At 38.4% G+C, this 20,129-nt stretch overlaps 1 protein-coding gene across 7 annotated transcripts; it reads left to right on the top strand.

Moving 5' to 3' along the window:
* The first annotated feature begins 57 nt into the window (after positions 1 to 57).
* On the top strand, positions 58 to 19,728 carry ANKRA2 (ankyrin repeat family A member 2). 7 transcript variants are annotated; one of them, XM_082378346.1, is made up of 11 exons: positions 58 to 553; positions 2,971 to 3,363; positions 3,993 to 4,151; positions 5,836 to 5,901; positions 7,895 to 7,992; positions 8,499 to 8,624; positions 9,244 to 9,310; positions 9,816 to 9,896; positions 15,566 to 15,662; positions 19,078 to 19,156; positions 19,495 to 19,728. In XM_082378346.1, the coding sequence occupies exons 2-11, from the start codon at positions 3,075 to 3,077 to the stop codon at positions 19,570 to 19,572; spliced, it is 1,140 nt and encodes a 379-aa protein (XP_082234472.1). In that variant the 5' UTR covers positions 58 to 553; positions 2,971 to 3,074; the 3' UTR covers positions 19,573 to 19,728. The 7 variants fall into 7 exon arrangements, with proteins under 7 accessions (XP_082234472.1, XP_082234475.1, XP_082234473.1 ...); XM_082378349.1 differs by lacking the exon at positions 19,495 to 19,728 and adding an exon at positions 16,353 to 16,447 and having other exon boundaries at positions 60 to 553; positions 19,078 to 19,112; XM_082378347.1 differs by having other exon boundaries at positions 60 to 553; positions 19,078 to 19,561.
* Positions 19,729 to 20,129: the final 401 nt, after the last annotated feature.

Genomic DNA, 20,129 nt, shown 5'->3' with positions numbered 1-20,129 from the left:
CGCAGCCCTGGTGCGCAGGGGCGAGCCCGGTGGGCGGGATGATGGAGAGGAGGAGGCGTGGCCGGAGGGAGAGACCGAGGCCTGGCGCTAGGGAACCAGAGCTGTAGCCGAAGGGACGCTGTCTCTATAGTACTGGGGCAGTAAGGATCGCGCAGCGGCGGGAAAATACCTGAAGTCCCTCCCTGCAACAGCTTCACCGGTGCGGCACGTTTTTTGGCCGGAAACCGAAAGAAGAAATCGGAAGTGACGTCGCGGTCAAAACAAGCCGGGGCGTGGGGCCCTGCACTGTATCTGGCCGCAGATGGAAAGGCCCGACTCGCTGTGGGCTGTCGAAGGCGGTCGCCAGGCCTTGCGCTCCCACACGGTCGGCCTCCGGCCCTTATCCCCGGGACCAGCCCGCCGCGGTTGAGCCAGAGTTTCCGCCCTCCCTACCGGAGCCGCGCTGGGATTTTTCGGGCAGAGTTGGCGGGAGGCGACAGAGCGGACTTCCCTCCCTGCAACAGTCTCCCCTCCAGCGGGTTCCTGTCCTGGGACGCCGGGACACCTGTGGCCTGTGAGGCATCATTCATTTTCATAGCACCTTCCTGTCCTTGTAGGACAACTCCAGGATGAGGAAGAACCGGGGGGCTCCTGTTACTAGCACCCACTGTGGATTAACCCAGTTGCCCGTTTTATTTCGTTAGGGTCTCTCTCCCCTTATCCCTGGGCTCTGACAGATTGAGGTGATCCTAGCTCTCCTTGGCCTTACCTCTTTTTCTCACCGCCTCCTCTTCTCGATCTTTTTTTTTTTCCCCTTCTTCTCTTATACTTCCAAATTATGGCTTAACCAGTCAGTGTTGCTTCTCCTCTCTGGAGTGGTGCCAAGATAAGCGTTCTGTTTCCACTCCCTCCTCCCCCGAGTACATTTGCTCTTCTTCCCTCAAAGACTGGTAATTCCATTTCTAAACCCTGATTTGTAACATGGAAGATGTTTAGAATTGGAAAGAATATTAGAGATACCTATTTCAACCATCTTCATCTTATCTGAATAAAATGAGTCTTAGGAAACGTATATGATTTATCGGTCCAGGGTTGCACAGCTAGTTGGTAGTGATGTTGGGAACGGAAAGCCAGATCTAATCAGCAGATGTTTGTTGAGCATCTTGCAGGGTCATTTCAGGATAGAAAAGAATACGAACCTTTGTTAAGGTTCACATCAGAAAATATTTACGGAGTACGTGATAGCACCAAGCACTGTTTTGTGTGCAAAAATTAGTAAGAGTGGCTCCCCCCCATCCTAGAGGAGTTTTCAATTTATTAGGAGTTTAAATGGAAATTTTCAAGAGAATGATAAATAGTAAAATAAAGATATATGCGGGTGCTGAGCGAGCTCAGGGGAGTTGCACTTCACCCAACTCTGGGTAGGAGTCTGTGGGAGATGGCTCTTCCCTCAGGAAACACGGATCATATCTTGTAATATACTTTTAAAGACCTCTGCGTTGCCCCTCCACCTCCATTTGAATCACAACTCATTTTCTGTTTTAGTCTCCTTACCGTTTGCTGAAGTGTGTTGACTTTGTTACTTGTTAACTTTCTTTTTTATTATTATCGTTTATTATTTCTTCAACTCTTTCTCCCTTGGAAGTTTTGGATTAGTTTAGTGCTGCTTTTTCTTTTAACGAACAGGGTGATGGAGTCGTGAGCTCCTCTTTTCTCTTCTCTGTAGTGAACATAATGATTACCTGCCCTGACTACAAAGGATTGTTATAAAGATCAATCTTGGAAGATGTTTTAAAACTGTAGAAGTGATTATCTATAAATGTATGATTTGCCAACCTTTGCTCCACTGTGGTCCTTAATGCACTTTTCTCTTTTAGTCCCAATTAATTACAATTTTAAAACACCCTGCACCCTCAAAGTTTCTGAGGCAGTAAGCCCTAACATGAAAAAATTTACTGGATGCTATTAATTTTCCTCTTATCTCAGTGACTATATGTGTAAGACAATTATATGCCTTGGAGTTCTTCCTTTTTTTAGAAGCAATTTTAGGTACAATAATGAAATTTCTCTTGAAATTATATTAAGGTCCATAGGAAAGTGCCAGTGATTACCTTACTGAAAACTCATTTTTAAACAATAGTAAATGATTCAGTAACAGGTGTGCTTCTAACCTCTGTTTTGAGAGTTCGCATTTATTGAGTTCATGTCTTGACAATCTATATTTGGAAAAAAATCAATAATTCTAATTTCTTAATACTTATTACAAATATTGGGACCAAAAATTATACTTAGATTATAATGTCCTAGAGATACTAAAGCAAAGGAAGCCAATCCATAATCTGTACACTTTATTTTTCATAAAAACCTGTATTAAGTTGCTAACACTTGATCTGAACAAAAACTGATTAATAAGTATGTCTTCAGTTCATCATAACCAAAACTTTGTAAAGCCTTTCACTATCCAGGAATCATAGATAGTGTAGATGCTGATAGACTTGGGTACAACATGAGTTCTATCTTTTCTTAAATTCAAATTTTAACAGCATGTTAAAAAATGAACCTCAGATTAGAGGTTAAAGTTCTTACATGAAAGCTTATTTTTGTTGTTAGCCTGATTTTTTAAAAATCCATTTGGCAATATTCAGGAATAGGAAAGGGGAGAAAAGGATAAGTAAAATTTGTTGGGACCTAGTGATGGCGGTGAGAATGTTACCGTATTTCATTTGGTCTTTGCCAGGGTCCTGTGAGGTTACTGGTGTATACCCATTTTACAAGTGAGACTGAGGCTTAGAGAGATTGAGGAACTTGTACAGATTCACACAGCTAATAAATGGTGAAGCTTGGATTCAGATCCAGGTTTTTCTACCTCTGGAGATTGTATGCTTTCTATTATGTATAGGTGCTAATAAGAGCACTGTTTGCATACGTGATTGAAAATGATTATTTTGTATACATTAAGTTGATATAATACTTTTAATTTTTTTCTTTCAGATGTTTTAATACCCAAATTTGAAGAATACACTGTATGCCATTCTTATAAAACCAAGGGGAAATCATGAAGAAATGTTTTAATTATTGAAACTACAGTTGAAATCATGGCTACATCAGCAAATCTGGATATTGGAGCCCAGCTGATAGTAGAAGAGTGCCCCAGCAGTTACAGTCTAACCGGCATGCCAGACATTAAAATAGAACATCAGCTGGACTCAAATGCAGAAGAAGGATCAGCTCAGGGTGTTGCCATGGGGATGAAATTCATACTGCCTAACAGATTTGATATGAATGTCTGTTCTCGGTTTGTGAAGTCCTTAAATGAAGAAGATAGTAAAAATATTCAAGATCAAGTTAACTCTGACCTGGAGGTGGCATCTGTCCTATTTAAAGGTTGAAAGTTATGGTATAAATATCTGCATTTGTTTTGTTTTTGTTTATTTTTTTATTTTTTATTTTTTTCCCTTTCTGATCATGAGATTTTGAGTTTGCGAAGAGTTTGGAAGTCATCTTTAATTATGATTTTCTAGAATCTCATAGAAACCAAAATGAAATAATTTCATGTTATATAATGTCCATAAGTACATGTTGATTTTTACTTCTTCCTTGACCTTTGTTTATTTACAAATTCTCTAATAAAGTTTATTATCGTACCTTTTAAAATTATAGGAGAAAAAAATTTTGTGCCTTTTGTAAATGAATTAACTCCATGAATATGTGATTGGCATTAGCTTCCAATGCTTTAATACAGTGAAATCTGTCATCATATTGTAGATTTACTTTTATAACAATCTATCGAATAAAAAAAACTAATCTCTGGATAAAATTGCTCAAGATTAATATTGATTTTTTTTTCTGGAACTTGCACAGATTTTTTATGGCAACAAATAGTATCACTTGAGAACCAGTTGAAGATATTATACATCTTGTATTTCTTTTTTTAGTGTAAACATTGACATAGAACTTTGAAATGCTTTGTTGTTAAAATATTGTTTTAATGTGTTTAAATTAATTTTACTTAGCTGAATGCAGTATCCATACATCTCCTTCTCCGGGAATTCAAGTAAGGCGTGTCTACACTCCCTCTACAACAAAGCACTTCTCACCCATAAAACAGTCAACTACTTTAACCAACAAACACAGAGGAAATGAGGTCTCAACCACACCTCTGTTAGCAAATGGTAAGTATTTACCACTGATGTATTAAAATATTGTTATTACTAATGTAATGGTTTCAAGAGTTTGGCTTTGAAACATTATTTTCATTAAATGCATATTCTATTTTGGAAAGCTTAAGTGATGTCCTGATAGTTTTAGTAATTTAAAACTCACGTATTATTGCATATTCAAATATTTCATGTTTTATGTTTCTCTGTTGAGAACAAATACAGATTGAAATATTAATTCTTAAAACCTTCATAATTTTACTATAAAAACTGAGTTATTCTGAACTTTGTGCAAAGCAAGACACGTGAGTGTTTTTGTGTTCTTGGAGTGCATTTTATAAACTAGATCACTGATCAACAAATGATTTGTACTAAAAGCTGAGCAATGTCTACTATAATTTCGAATTTGAATATAATAATATGAATATGAAATCACCTCTATAAAAACTTTGAATTTACAATTTTTTTAATGTAGAATTATTCTAGAAGAAATAAAATGAAGGGTTTTCTCTGTAAACTAGAAAATATTCTATATAGTACGGGTTTCTTAATGAGAGGAAACCAGTTAGCAGTTTGATGTTAGGAATTATATTTGAGAATATAACATAAATGCGTCTGTATTCTAAAGCATGGTGAAATATATGTTTTTACTTTGGAAACACTGTGTCCCTCCTGATTTTGAATTGTATGCTGTAGCAGGTAAGCCAGAAAGAGTTCATGACTCTAACTCCACCTAAGAGCCACTTCTGTTTTATTTATGTAAATTTGCATATGCCTCCCAATTGCTTTCCTTTCTGTATTGAGGCCACCCAGTCATATCATCCTAAATCAAGGATCAAGTGATACTGATTTTTAAGATGAACTGTCATAGAACAGTACCTGTTTGGCTTTGTTTTAAAATAAAGAGATTGTCTTAAAATATTCCAACCATAGAATTTTTTTTTTTTTTGGCCACGCCAAGAGTCTTAATGGGATCCTAGTTCCCTGACCAGGGACTGAACCCGGGGCCCCGCAGTCAAAGCGCCGAGTCCTAACCACTGGACCACCAGTGAATTCCCCAACCATAGAATTTTTGAAAAAAACAACTAGGGATCATGTGGTTCACATACCTCATGTTAGACAAAAATCTTTAATCAGGTCTCCATGGTCACACAGCTAATTAGCCACAAATAGGTCTGTACTCAAGAATTTCCTCTCAGCTAGTTTTTAATTTACTATCTTAGTCCTCCTAAAGTTAAGGAATACCCATGGCCTCTTGAAATAATGATATTTGGGACTTAAATGAATACAGTCAATTAAAAAACAAGAGTCTTTTAGACCCAACTTCCTTATATTTCCTTATAAGTTTGGATAAAGAGATACCATTGTTAAAAATTAAGTACCTAAACCATTTCTTTAATTGATAAGATCAGTAACAATTTGCATTGTTAATAATCAAACAATTTGCATATTCACTGATAATAACACTTTGCAGATGTCAGAATTGCCTTAAACATATATGAGTCAATTCTCAGACTCCTAGATATTTAAGGTAATTCTGACATCTGCAAATGTTAGGCTATATTTTAAGTTAGATTTTTTTAAACAATAAAATGATAGTTTGTGTTTTGGAAAGGAAAATTGCTACACAGATATGAACAATGAGATGATGAAAGTATACCTACAGATACGCATGAAACTTTTTATGGTATTGTTTCAGCTTTGTCTGTTCACCAGTTGGCTGCTCAGGGAGAGATGCTCTACCTGGCTACTCGTATTGAACAAGGTACCAGCCTATTTTTTTAGATGTATTTGAAACAAATTTAATAGGATTTATCAGATTTGTTATTGTTTTCTTTTTATACAAGAAAGTATAAAGACAAAAAAAAATAGTTTCATAATCTCACCAGGCAGATAACCCAATAGATACTTTAAAAAAAATAGTAATATAAGGTATAGAAGTTAAAGCTTCCCTTGCCACCCTCGCCTTTTCTGCAGAAGCAAACATTATAAGTTTCTTATATTTTCAGAAGACTTTTCTGGAAAATATTTATACTTGGGGCTATATGTGAGAGTATAGTATGTATGTGCTTTTTTTTATTTACACAAGAGGGAAAATATACACACTGCATTGCGCTTTACTTTTTTCACTTAAATTTTGAGATCTTTCCATATAAGCACATAAAGATCTATTTCATTCTTTTTAATAGGTCTGTGATTTTGCATTGTATTGTATATGCATATACTATGTTTTTTATTTTTTAACTAGTTCCTCTGGTGGTAGTTGATTCCAGTTTGTTTCTATTAAATAACAATATTGTTGGCATTCTTTTAAAGTATATCCATAGGGTAAATTCCTACAAGTATATTTACTGGGTCAAAAGGTATACGAATTTTTACTTTTGTATACATTGCCAGATGTTTGCCCTGTCCTCACACCAGAGTTAGAGTTTCTACTTCCCCATACCCTCACTGACACAGAATATTATCAGACTTTAATCTTTGCTAATCTTATGGGTGAAAAAATGGTATTTCATACTGGTTTTATTTGCCTTTTTAAAATTATGATGTATTTGAATTTCTTTTTGTGTGAACTGCCTGTTTTTTATTGATTTATATGAACTCTTACCTAAATTAAAGAAGTTCACTTTTTGTTTATGTTGAATCTAGTTTTTTCCCAGTTTGCCATTTTTCCTTTGACTTTATGATGTTTTCAAACACAGGCTTAACATTTTTAAGAGGTAAATTTATTTTTTTCCTTGTGACTTCTGAGTTTTATATCTTGCTTAGAAAAGATTTCCTATTCCAAGATTATAAATAAATTCACTCATACATTATTCTAGAACTTCTGTGGTTTCTTTTTTACATTTCAATCTTTGACCCATGTGGAATATGTTTTGGTGTAATGAGGTAAAGGTGGAGCTTTACTTTTATTTTCATTTTTCAAAAAGTTAGCCAATTGTCCCAACATTATCAGTTGAATGCAGGGCATATGATTAAAGAGTGTTTTTTTTTAATCATGTCATTCTTTTATAAGAAAGACTTCATATTATATTCCTATTTGTTTATAAACATTTGAAGGTTTTATTCTCAATCTACTAAATAAATTAGGGAAAAAACTGTGGACTTTATACCTGGTAGACTGAATCTAGGGAACAAAATGGGTTTTGAGGTAGAATTGCATAGAAATGTATTTCAGATTATTCAGTCTTCATTCATATTATATTATGTTAGCAAACCACCGAAAATTTTAAGAAACTCAAAGGCAGCAGTATTGGCTAGAGAGTAAAAATAGCTTTACTAATTTGGGGCTTTTTATAATATGTATTTATGTAATGCTAAGGGCTATTGTATAACCTCATTTTTATTGTGATCCTCCCAGCTAACTACTGAGATAAGCAAGGTAGTATTCTGGATATTAGAGGAATTAAATGACATGCCCAGAATCACCCTGCTAGAAAGTGACAGGATTCAAACTCTGGTCTCCTGATTCTGAGTCCAGCGTTCTGTGGACTGCCCTGTACCTAACATTATGTTGTGTCTGGTAGTTTATACTTTAAATAATATGCTATTTGAGCTCAGCTATGTACATTGAGGCACAGTTTAATACATTGAGACTGCAAATTGCAAAAACACACAGCACTTCAGTGAACACAAGTCAGCACAACGTGAACCTCATTGGGTAATATAGTCACCTTTTTAGAATGCCAGTATTTTCATAGCGATATTAATATGTGGTTGTTAAATTAGATCACAAAAATTGCTTTTCTTTTAAATAGAAAATGTTATCAATCACACGGACGAAGAAGGATTTACTCCTCTGATGTGGGCTGCAGCACACGGGCAAATAGCTGTGGTAGAGTTTCTACTTCAGAATGTAAGGAAAATGCCTCAGAAAATGTATATGTACAGTTACTTAAGTTCAGTTAAGTATTTAGTAAAGTTTTTACATCTCCAGCCAGCTAGATGTAATGGTAGAGGATCCAAAAACTGTTTACATGCTCTTCATATTCTTGTGGAACTTGCATCTGGTTGAGCAGGCAAGTCTAGTCGTCCATGAAGCATGGAGAGAGAAGTGAATGCCCAGCCCCCGCTAAGCACAATGGGAACAAAAGTCCTGTCAACCCTGTAGGAGAAGCTTCTTGGAGAAGATATAATTTGACTCCAAAGTGACAAGATAGTTAGGATTGAGGTAGAGGGAGGAAGGCAGGCCTTCAGACAACCTTGATAACAGAACGTCCAGGAGTAGAAGTTTGTGCTCTTTCTTTATTAACCCCAGAACATTACCTGACCGAAGTGTTGAACTGTGATTATATTGACAGAAGTAACAATATTCTTGTTTTCATAAACTGAAAAGTCTTTTATCTCTGTTTCCCACTGCAGGGTGCTGATCCCCAGCTTTTAGGAAAAGGTCGAGAAAGTGCACTGTCATTAGCCTGTAGTAAGGGCTACACGGATATTGTCAAAATGATGCTGGATTGTGGAGTTGATGTAAATGAATATGACTGGGTGAGTCTGTAATACTGATTTTTAAATTACTGGAACAAACTCTAGGATTTATTTGGTTTGGGGAGACATAATAAGCTTTATTAAACCCTTGGAAGAATAATTAATTACATTAGTTAATTAAACAGCTGGGAGAAAAAGTTGATGTCCTAAACTCAATTATTCTGATTTAAGTATTCTTCACAAAATATTAAAATTACCGGGCTTCCCTGGTGGCGCAGTGGTTGAGAGTCTGCCTGCCAATGCGGGGGGCGCGGGTTCGAGTCCTGGGCTGGGAGGATCCCGCGTGCCGCGGAGCGACTGGGCCCGTGAGCCACAATTGCTGGGCCTGCGCGTCTGGAGCCTGTGCTCCGCAGCAGGAGAGGCCACGATGGTGAGAGGCCCGCGCACCGCGATGAGGAGTGGCCCCCGCTTGCCGCAGCTGGAGAGGGCCCTCGCAGAGAGGTGAAGACCCAACACAGCCATAAATAAAATAAATAAATAAATAAATAAATAATTTAGAATAGCTTTAAAAAAAAAAAAAAAATTACCTTAAACTACTTTTACATGCCCAATTCACAGGAGCATTAAATTATTTGAATCTTGCTCACCTTGAAAAACTAACTCACCTTTCCTTTTGCAGAATGGAGGGACGCCTTTGCTTTACGCTGTACATGGAAATCATGTGAAATGTGTAAAAATGCTCTTAGGTAAGCAGATAAAAGTGGAAATATTTAGAAAACGCCACACGAAGACATTATTTTTTACAAGCTAGCCTCAGGAGAATCCTGAACTGTTATTAAATACGTTATTCACCCCTGGAGCACCTGCTGCCCTAAGGTTCCCGTGTAAACCGTAGCTCCATCACACAGCACGCCTGCAATCGCAGTATCTGCCCTTGTTGCTTTCCTTTTAGGGATCACTTGTGAATCCTCGGCTCTCTTCTCTGTCCACAGCATCTTTAAGCCTGAGTGCTGTCTGTAGTGGTGTATTAGTTTCAGTTGCTCTAGAGGATGCCTCTGTGTTTGAAGCGTCTTCCCTCTGACCCACCAGAGTGAATTCTATGCGCTCTGTGTACTCTGTACTTTGTCAGACCATCCTGAAAATCTTCCAAATTTGCTGAAAATCTGTCCCGCTATTTGCACATGAGCCAGTGATAGACAAACATATCCATATTTTCATTTTATTTATGTGGATTTTTCTGTTTTGGTACAGAAAATGGAGCTGACCCAACAATTGAAACCGACTCTGGATACAATTCTATGGATCTAGCTGTAGCCTTGGGCTATAGAAGTGGTAAGTGGTTTAGAACTCTCAGGTTTCATTTTAGTAAAGTCCTATAATAATACAAACCAGTGGTCCAAACTGTTCTCATCACTTGCAGTTATAGAACATGCATGTTATCCTAACTCCTGACATATACTTTCAGCTGTGGGCAAAATCAATAGATTCCTACAAAGTCTAGAAATGAGTTTGTTACTATTACTTTTCACCAACCCAAATAATTAGTTGCTGGAGGATACGTGTACACCTATTTACAAAATGTGTTTAACATTTCATAGCAAACTACTTATGAAACGCTTTATAGTTGCCCTTTCTCTGTTCCTTAGAACAACCTTGTATTCTGGACTCTCCTTCAGTTTCAAAATTTAGAAACCAAGAACAGAAAACCCAGTAACTTGGACAATTACTAAAGTCAGTGACAGACTAAGTTTGAAGTATTGCATTGTAATCTTATTGCCCTCAGACTATGATTATATCCTAATTAGAAATTATTTTACGAAAAAGTTGGTGATGTTAAGTTGAATTTGATAGTTTTTAAAATTTTGTAATCAACGTGCTGTTGTCTTGATCACCTGTGTGTTCTAGTTCAACAGGTTATTGAGTCACATTTACTGAAACTGCTTCAGAACATCAAGGAGTAGACATAGTCATCAGAAAGTGTTGTCTGCCCTTCCATTTACTTTTGGCCCTTGTAAATGATAGTTTTGTTTACTTATAAATTTTTACCTCAGTTGCAATATTTACTGATTTTTAGTAAGTTTTAATAAATATTCCTCTGAGTAATTCACTGGTTTATAATAAAATTAACGTTGATGCTTTTTTATAAATGTGTTTTACTGCATATTTAAAATTATAAATGAGTGTTTTGTGGCATGTAAATTTTTATGGTACAGATAGTTATCTGTGTTTGTATCAAGTGCTGTAATTTAACATTTTCGGAAATTATTCTGCCCTATTCATCTTCACTCTTGTATTAACTCATTGACTTTATATAGAGTTTGCTATAAATCCATAGGAAAAAAGTTTGTTATTATTAAATTTAAAAATGCACAGTGTGGTTGTTTACAAAATGATATTATAAGTGAATAAAGTACTTTTCTTCTGTTAGTTTGCATGCAGGTTGTTCTTTTTACATTGCATAAGATTATTAAGGTATCTCTTTGGGATTTTTAGTTTAACCCTTCTGTCCTGCCAGGATACTCCATTAGATCAAACCATATAATTAAAATAAATTGAATGTTAATTAGTCAACAAAGACTTATTGATTGTCATTTCTAGAAGTATATTGAGAATATTTTTCCCTTGTGAGTAAGTTTTCAGTAGGAAAAGCCCTCTGTGACAGAGAACTCATTTCTTCAATAAAAGTCAGATGCTCTTTAATTCCACTAAAGGAGCACTATAAACTCGTGCTACACCAACATCTGGAAGAGAGAGCCACGAGCTAGAAGTTGACATGACCACTGAGCGTGGGACTTGGGTTATTAAATCACTTCATCTGGAAAACAGGTGTGATATCAGTTATGACAGTTGGGTTGTAAGCCACATAAACTTGATCTACCTAATTTAAGCAAAAAGGAATTAATGGAAAGACACAGAATGGAAGGAAGAGCTGAAGAAGCAGGCAATACCAAAGGGATGAAACTAGGCCAGGGATCTCAATCAGGAAGTCATGGCCAGTCATTTTGGATGCCGCTTTGATAATGCTTAGATCCCCTTGTTTATCATTCTGCTTGGGATTAAATTTTCCAGGAGGCAGAAATCTGTTTAGCATGGGATAGAAATGCACCACTGTATGGAGTTGAGTGGAGAAGGGGATGACTGGTTAACAACCCACCGTTGCCCCCAGGCCACCTGGAAAGCAGGAGGCCTAAAGGAAAACCACGGGAAGAAGAAAACGATAGATGTTCAAAGGCAAGCTAAATCATATGTGAAAATAGTACTAATGCTTCCCCCCTTGTCAGGCATATGCTTTAAACCGATTTTACCTAAAACCATTCACCCTTCCATTTGGTTCCTTTTCTTATTGATGGCACATTATCCATGAAGTGTTTGTTACTTCCTGTTCATATTATAAAGTAACAAAATCCAATGATCCCTTTGGGCACATCACTCAGTATTGTTTGCAAGTGCTCTCCGCAACTGAACGGCAACCAAACAACCTATGCTGGGATTGACTCTAAAATAACCACTCCTAATCGGACTCAGGTCGACAACCAACAGATCTCAGAGAATATCTTGAACAAAATTCCCCTTTCCTATTCTATCAATCACCTTTTAGCCTCGGGGTCCCTGATAACAAACCCCAGAAAAATCCCTTAAGAAACAGACAAAGTTAATTAAAACAACAGGAATTATACTAATGGGCCAGTTCTGAAATTCCTGTTTTAAAAATCAAGTACCTTGGACTTCCCTAGTGGTGCAGTAGTTAAAGAATCCACCTGCCAATGCAGGGGACACGGGTTTCAGCCCTGGTCTGGGAAGATCCCACATGCCACGGAGCAACTAAGCCCGTGCGCCACTACTACTAAGCCTGCGCTCTAGAGCCCGCGAGCCACGACTACTGAAGCCCGCGCACCTAGAGCCCGTGCTCCGCAACAAGAGAAGCCACTGCAATGAGAAGCCCTCGCACCACAACAGAAGAGTAGCCCCTGCTCGCCACAACTAGAGAAAGCCCATGCGCAGCAACGAAGACCCAACGCAGCCAAAAATAATTTTTTAAAAAATCAAATACCTTTTAGGTAGTGTTTATTGACTGCACAAAAACTTATTTAGAGCTTATGTACCAGACACTGTGCTTGATGTGAGGATAAAATACTGAGCAAAACCAGACACAGTCCTGCTGTCAAGGCACTCACTGCCTAGTACAGTACTAGGGCTCATTACCACCACAGAGTGAAATACACTAACGATAATTTTCAAAAAGTTTAAAAACATTATTCTATGTAAATATAAATTGAACACCTGTCAAAGATTTTATTCAACTAATTAATTGGTAAGGAAACCAGTTAGATGTTAAAACTAATTCCAAGAGTATATATTTTAGGCAATGTTAGTATAAGCTTGCTGAGTTAGACACAAATCTGATGAACATCCAACAAGGCCATAAACCGTAACCTTTGAGGCTATATTTTCCACTGGACAGAAATTACTGGCATCTCTATAGTATAGAAATCTACAAACTAACATGTGACTTCACTAAGTCCGGTACTTTTAGTCAATAGTAAGCAGTGAGTTGAACTAAGTAGTTTTCCCCAGATTAGTGGTTCTCAAATTTTAGTGTGTATCAGAACGATCTGAGGGCTTGTTGAAAATACAGATTGCTGAGTCCCACCCACAGAGTTTCTGATTCAGTCAGTCTGGATTGGGACTCAAGAATTTTAATTTCTAACAAGTTTCCAGGTGATGCTGGAAATGGACTATCCTTATGTGAACTTGAATTCTTAAAATGTTTCCTAGCTAATGATTTCTGTAAGAAAAATATTTTTCTTAATACTCTAGCACAGAAAATACCGGAGGAGGTTCAGTTTCTTTATCTTCTGGGATTTGAGGGAATATTTGATTCATGTAAGTGACTATCTTTATAAACCAATCTAGTTTTTTTAAAACCCTCCAGTGCTAGGAAGATATTTCTCTTACACAACGAGAGGTAAAGGTCTTTCTTAATTATAGACATGCAGACACACAAACAGAGGGAGAGCTTCTAGCTTTGTCTGTTAGCTACAAATCAGAAGTGAACCAGAAACAAAAACTTAGAGTTATTTTTCTTCCAGTGAGCGTGTAGTTCTTAATTGATTTAAGGTTGCAAATAGACGAATGGATTTTTTTTAAAAGAGCAAAAACAAAAAAGAAAGAAGACTACTAAGTGGATTCTCTGTCATCTTCCACCCAACATAGAACAGGTCTTCATTATACACCCATCAGAGATCACCAAATAGACCATAAAAGCAAATCCCCAATCATTGCTGACACCAATTCAGACTAACTTATTGAAGGTGTACAAGCCAGACATAAAAACAAATACGTTGGGCTTCCCTGGTGGCGCAGTGGTTGAGAATCTGCCTGCCAATGCAGGGGACACGGGTTCGAGCCCTGGTCCGGGAGGATCCCACATGCCGCGGAGCAACTGGACCCGTGAGCCACAAGTACTGAGCCTGCGCGTTTGGAGCCTGTGCTCCGCAGCGGGAGAGGCCGCGACAGTGAGAGGCCCGCGCACGGCGATGAGGAGTGGCCCCCACTCGCCGCAACCAGGGAAAGCCCACGCACAGAAACGAAGACCCAACACAGCCAAAAATAAATAAATAAAGCGTAAAAATTAAAAAAAAACAAAAACAAAAAAACACAAATATGTAATATCAGTAGAAAAAGAAAAAAAGAACTAGAGAGTCAGAAAATTTTAAGTTCTGTTGCCACCCAGGATTCACTTCAGAAGCCAAGAAAAGATGTGCAGGCAAATAGATTTAATTTGTCTCCGTTGGGTTAATCCTCTCAAACATCTCAGTGGATGACCTTCAAAACTGATCAAATATAATTTTCAAAAGGTTACATGACTCATGCGAATAAAATGAACACATGACAAAGATTTAGTTCAATTTATTAACCGATGATGTAACCAAAAGTGGGGTCCAGCTGCTCACCGCTCAAAAACCAATAAAGAGGCAAGGTTGGTGGAAAGGAAAGTGTGCTTTATTTTGGATGTCGGCCTCCGGGGTGGGGGGTGGGGGGTGCAGACTCCTGTCCAAAGGCCGAATCCCACCACCTACAACCAGGGGGCAAGAGCTTTTATAGACGGAGGGAGGGAGGGAGCTACATGCAGAAACAGCCCTGACAGCTCTGACAGGCATCTTGAAATTGGTCATCGGTGGTCTGACCAGTGTCATCTTAAGTACAATTAATCTTCAGTTCCGGGGTCGGTTTGTTCCGATTTCCTTGAGGCCAATTCTTGGAATCGTGGCAGCTTATGTCATGGCTACAGTTTGGTCATCATGTAGTTGACTTCTTCCACCTGATGGGGGTTTCAGTCTCTATAAGACAGCTCACAGGATATGGCTCAGAATATTATCTATAGCCCTTGAGGAGGAAGTAAAGTCCTTGACTATGCTTAATGACTAAACTATTATTATTGGTCTCTTTTTTTTAACATCTTTATTGGAGTATAATTGCTTCACAATGGTGTGTTAGTTTCTGCTTTATAACAAAGTGAATCAGCTATACATATTATTGGTCTCCTTTGACTGTTTTCCTTTGTTTCTGCATTTTCTCACTTCTCTGATTAAACTTATTCTTTGGCTAAAGTTTTTTCACAGACAAAAGGCAGGCTGAGGACACGGGGCGGCGGGGGCGGGGCCAGGGAGGCGGGGGTGGGGGGGTGGGGGGGGGGAAGGACCATAAGGACCATAGGGTTCTGTTCCGTTTCAATGAGGAAACCAGTAAGATATGAAAACTGGCTCTAAGAGCATTTGAGAAGCTGAGCATTTTTAGCAATGTTAAGATAAGATTGCTGGGTTATATACAAATCTGACTGTTGTCCAACAGGGACAGAAATTGTCATTTGGGGGATTTTTTCCACAAGACAGAAATTATTTGCTTCTCTACCAGACAGAAATATCCAAATTAACATGTAACTTCACTAAGTCTGGGACCTTGAATAAATAGTAAATGGTGAATCAAATTCCATTTTCTAGGTAATCCTTGGGTGGACTTCATCTCACATGACATTGAAAAAGGATGTGTGGCCATGACCCTTTTTAGTACTTCAGTGAAAGCCAGCCTGGGAGTAAGGTAATCACCTTTGTAATGGCTCTTCTGTCATCAGCTGAGAGGTAAACTACTATAAGCCTCCTAGTGTTGGTGACAACGCCTCTCTCACATCCTCCTCCTGACTAGACCATATAATTCACTTTTCACTTTCACTTTCACTTTTTCCATGGTGAAAGAAGCTGTGAACCAGAGAGCTCAATGAAAAAGGTTAATCATTTTAATATTCTTGAACTTTCAAAAAATATTGCCAATAGCTTGAAAAAAATGTTTTTATGGAGGATGTAATGGAGGATGTTAATCACTAAACTATAAAGATTTTTAAGGTTTATAACTTTGAATTTTCTCTAAAATCCAGTTAGCCTACTGAGTTTTAGAAAACACTATGATTTCATTACCATTTCCTGTCTCTTTATCCATACCTAAAGTTAAAACTTTAAATTCTTTTGTTAGAACAAACTGGTTGTATATTAATACACTATATATTTACGTTTCATGCAAGTTGTATCATTGAATATTTATATTTCCAGTAGGTGGCATTGAATGCACTTCTATCTGTTAGGTGATTTCCTATGTGATAGATAAAATGTTTACAAATCTGATAGTTGTAAAGAGAATAAAAATAGAATGAAAGGCAGGACAAACTCTGGCTATTATAAAATCCTTAAAGTAAGTGTCCTTTCTCTTTAATATTCAGATTTTTTTCTGTGACAGTCCTTTTCAGATTTACATACCTTACAAGAGCTTCAAAAGTTCACCACCTTACTCCTTTGTAGTGGATACTCTTGATAAAACTCGGGATGGCAAGAGTAAGTTTTCACATTTTTTTGTTGCTTAGAAATTTTTACAATACATATAGATTGGTTTTAAAATAATAAAGATATGAAAAAGGACTGTAACATGATTGAAACTTTTTTAGGTATGTCTTTAGACAGGAGATGCAACCATTTAAGAAAAGGGGTACAGCCCACAGATATTTGTGTAAATGTTTTTTGATTAAAGTAAACTTCAAAGGTTTATGGTCTGCTGTGTACATTTTCCTCTTCAGACAGTAAAGCCTTTTCTGAGCTGTGTAATAGGAGCTGGTGCACAAAAACGCGATCCACCTGCATTATTATCATGTCAGTGACGGGAAGCATGAAATTATTATTGGTGATTTTATGCTCTGTGGGATTGAAACTACAATTGGATACATAATTATTACACTGAGAACAGACCCTCCCAAACTCACTGCCAGCTGAATTTTCCTCTCTGTGAAATGGAGTACAGACCACTATGATACATTTGCCCCACGTTTTATTTTTTATTCATAAATTCAGTGAAATTGTTCATTCAGATTCACTCATGTTAGTTTATGAACCTGGGTAGTATCTTAAACTTGTAGATGTTTCTGTTATTTTCCTTCTTCATATTCCCTGAGAATAGTTGGATATATTACATATCCCAGAATCACTTTGTGGAAAGTATGTTCAGTACCTTCTTGGTGCTTAATTGATTTTATGTTCACCATCTCTCCTCCAAAAGGTTAAATGTTGGAAACAAGAAATTTCCTCTAACAGTTATTCAATCCTTCGACACACATTTATTGAGCCCTTACTCTGTGCTGATTTGGACTGGGCCCCGGGGATGCAGTGGAGACCCACACAGACCCAGTGCCCTGCCCTGCCCTGCCCTGCAGATCTTACATAGTGAATCTGCATACCGAGCGAGTGTGGCTCTGCTAAAAATCATCTCCCCTCATCCCATACATCCTGAGGACAAGTTAAAAATGTCATGTACTCAGATGAATGGATAAAGAAGATGTGGTACATATAGACAATGGGATACTACTCAGCCACAGAAAATAATGAAATAATGTCATTTGCAGCAACATGGATGCAACTAGAGATTATCATACTTAGTGAAGTAAGTCAAAAAGAGAAAGACAAACACCATATGATATCACTTATATGTGGAATCTAAAATATGACACAAATGAACCTATCTATGAAACAGAAACAGAATCATGGCCATAGAGAACAGACTTGTGTTTGCCAAGGGGGAGAGGGTTGGGGGAGGGGTAGAGTGGGAGTTTGGAATTAACAGATGCAAACTATTATATATAGAATGGATAAACAACAAGGTCCTAATATACAGCACAGGGAACTATATTCAATATCGTATGATAAACCATAATGGAAAAGAATATAAAGAATGTATACATATGTATAACTGAATCACTTTGCCGTACAGCAGAAATTAACACAACATTCTGAATCAACTATGCTTCAATTTAAAAAAATGTCATGTACTAACTGAAGTATGTTCAAGGCTCAAATATGTCTATTACTGGGTTTCCCATATGCCACTTGTTCTGCTGTGTCGAAACATCAGTGCTCCTGTTGACACAACAGAAACTCCTATGTCCTGAGGGAAACCAGAGGGCCCAGCAATTTAGAGTGATGGAAGAAAGGTCCATTCCAAGGGCAGCTGGTTCTCAATTGCCACGGTGGAATTATCTGGAGAGGTTTAGAAAACACTGAGGCTTGGGCTTCCCTGGTGGCACAGTGGTTAAGAATCCGCCTGCCAATGCAGGGGACACAAGTTTGATCCCTGGCCCGGGAAGATCCGACATGCCTCAGAGCAGCTAAGCCCATGCGCCGCAACTACTGAGCCTGTGCTCTAGAGCCAGCGAGCCACAGCTACTGAGCCTGTGTGCCTAGAGCCCGTGCTCCTCAGCAAGAGAAGCCACTGCAATGAGAAGCTCGTGCACCGCAATGAAGAGTAGCCCCGCTCGCCACAACTAGAGAAAAGCCTAGCTGCAGCAATGAAGACCCAATGCAGCCAAAAATAAAATTAATTAACTAATTAATTAAAAAAAAAAAAAAAAGAAAACACTGAGGCCTGCCCTCTGCCCCCCACACCAGAGAGTCTGATTTATCAATCTAGGATGCCGTATGAGGACATATAATAGTTTTCCAGGTGATTCTAATGTACAGTCAAGGCTGAGAACCCCTGCTCTAGGGGCTATTAGCTCCTGGCTGGTGGAACCAGCATATTCCAAACCACATCCTAACATTTGCCTCTCACATTGCCATCTTGTCTACAAAGAACCTTATGAAAGAACCTAGTTTATCCTTTCTCTCTGGCCTGTTGGTACCTGCTCTGATTTTTTTGGTAAAGATAAACATGTACCCTTTTAAGCCTATATGACAAAATAAAGAATTTTGAAACCCTAATCTTACCTTTTGTAATTCACCTTGTTGTTCAGCAAGTTGTTAGCTGTGACTCAACATCCTTTATTAACCTGCATTTCTTAAAGACAGAGCCCACGTTTGATGCCATGTGACTATTTACTTATCTTGCTTACCTTTTGGATAAAAAGGAGTCCTGAACATCCAGGACAGCAATTTTCACCCACAAATACCAAAGAGCTTATCTTGTTATTCCTTTGTTCTAGGATTTCCTTGGAGACACGGGCGTTGACTGAAGCACTGGCCTCCAGAACCCATGCCAGCTCACAGGGGTCACAAGGCCAGGTAACGCCTCCTCCATCATGCATGCCTGTTAAGAAAACCTTTTCCTCTTAGTTGGCTGTCCTGGTGTTTGCCCCTCTTCCAAGGAGACTGTCAACAAGAATTAAGTCAACTGCATGTACCCCTGTCTCAGTGAGCCCCTTCCTCAAAGGCCCTCTCAGCTGAGTCAGGAACAGCGTGTCAGTATTTAAGGAAGAGCCCATCCACCTAACCAAGCCAGAGTTTGGCCTGTTCAGAAGATAAACCACTCTCTCTGCGCCATTCCAGATTCTTCTTTTAAAGATAATGTCTCCAGGGCTTCCCTGGTGGCGCAGTGGTTGAGGGTCTGCCTGCCAATGCAGGGGACACGGGTTCGAGTCCTGGTCTGGGAGGATCCCACATGCCGCGGAGCAACTAGGCCCGTGAGCCACAATTACTGAGCCTGCGTGACTGGAGCCTGTGCTCCGCAACAAGAGAGGCCACGATAGTGAGAGGCCCGCGCACCGCGATGAAGAGTGGCCCCCACTCGCTGCAACTAGAGAAAGCCTTTGCACAGAAACGAAGACCCAACACAGCCATACATACATACATACATACATAAAAAGAATGTAAGCAGACAAGAATAGCATTTAAAAAATAAAAATAAAAAAAAAATAAAATAAAATAAAGATAATGTCTCCTTGCCTATGTTGATGAGATGTTATAGGGCCCTCCCCAAGAGAGCATTGTGTACTTGGTCAGCTTTCACGTAGCCTCCTACTTGGGGAGAAATCAAACATATCAACCACTATTGTCTTACGAGAAAGAGCCTAGCACAAATGTCAAGCTTTGTGCTGGCTGCTGGGGTCACGGTCACTGTGCCTCAATGCAATACAGATTAACTAACCACAAAGCACTGTGAGATAATAGATAACAAAAGCCATTGTCAAGCAGGAATGAACTGGAGGAAGAAAATTATTTCTGTGGCTTTAGGAAGTAAATGTCAAATCCCTAATAC

This window comes from Balaenoptera borealis, assembly GCF_965194805.1.
Source record: "Balaenoptera borealis genome assembly, chromosome: 2".
In the NCBI taxonomy this organism is placed as follows: domain Eukaryota; kingdom Metazoa; phylum Chordata; class Mammalia; order Artiodactyla; family Balaenopteridae; genus Balaenoptera; species Balaenoptera borealis.
This window is presented reverse-complemented; position numbering and strand designations above follow the sequence as displayed.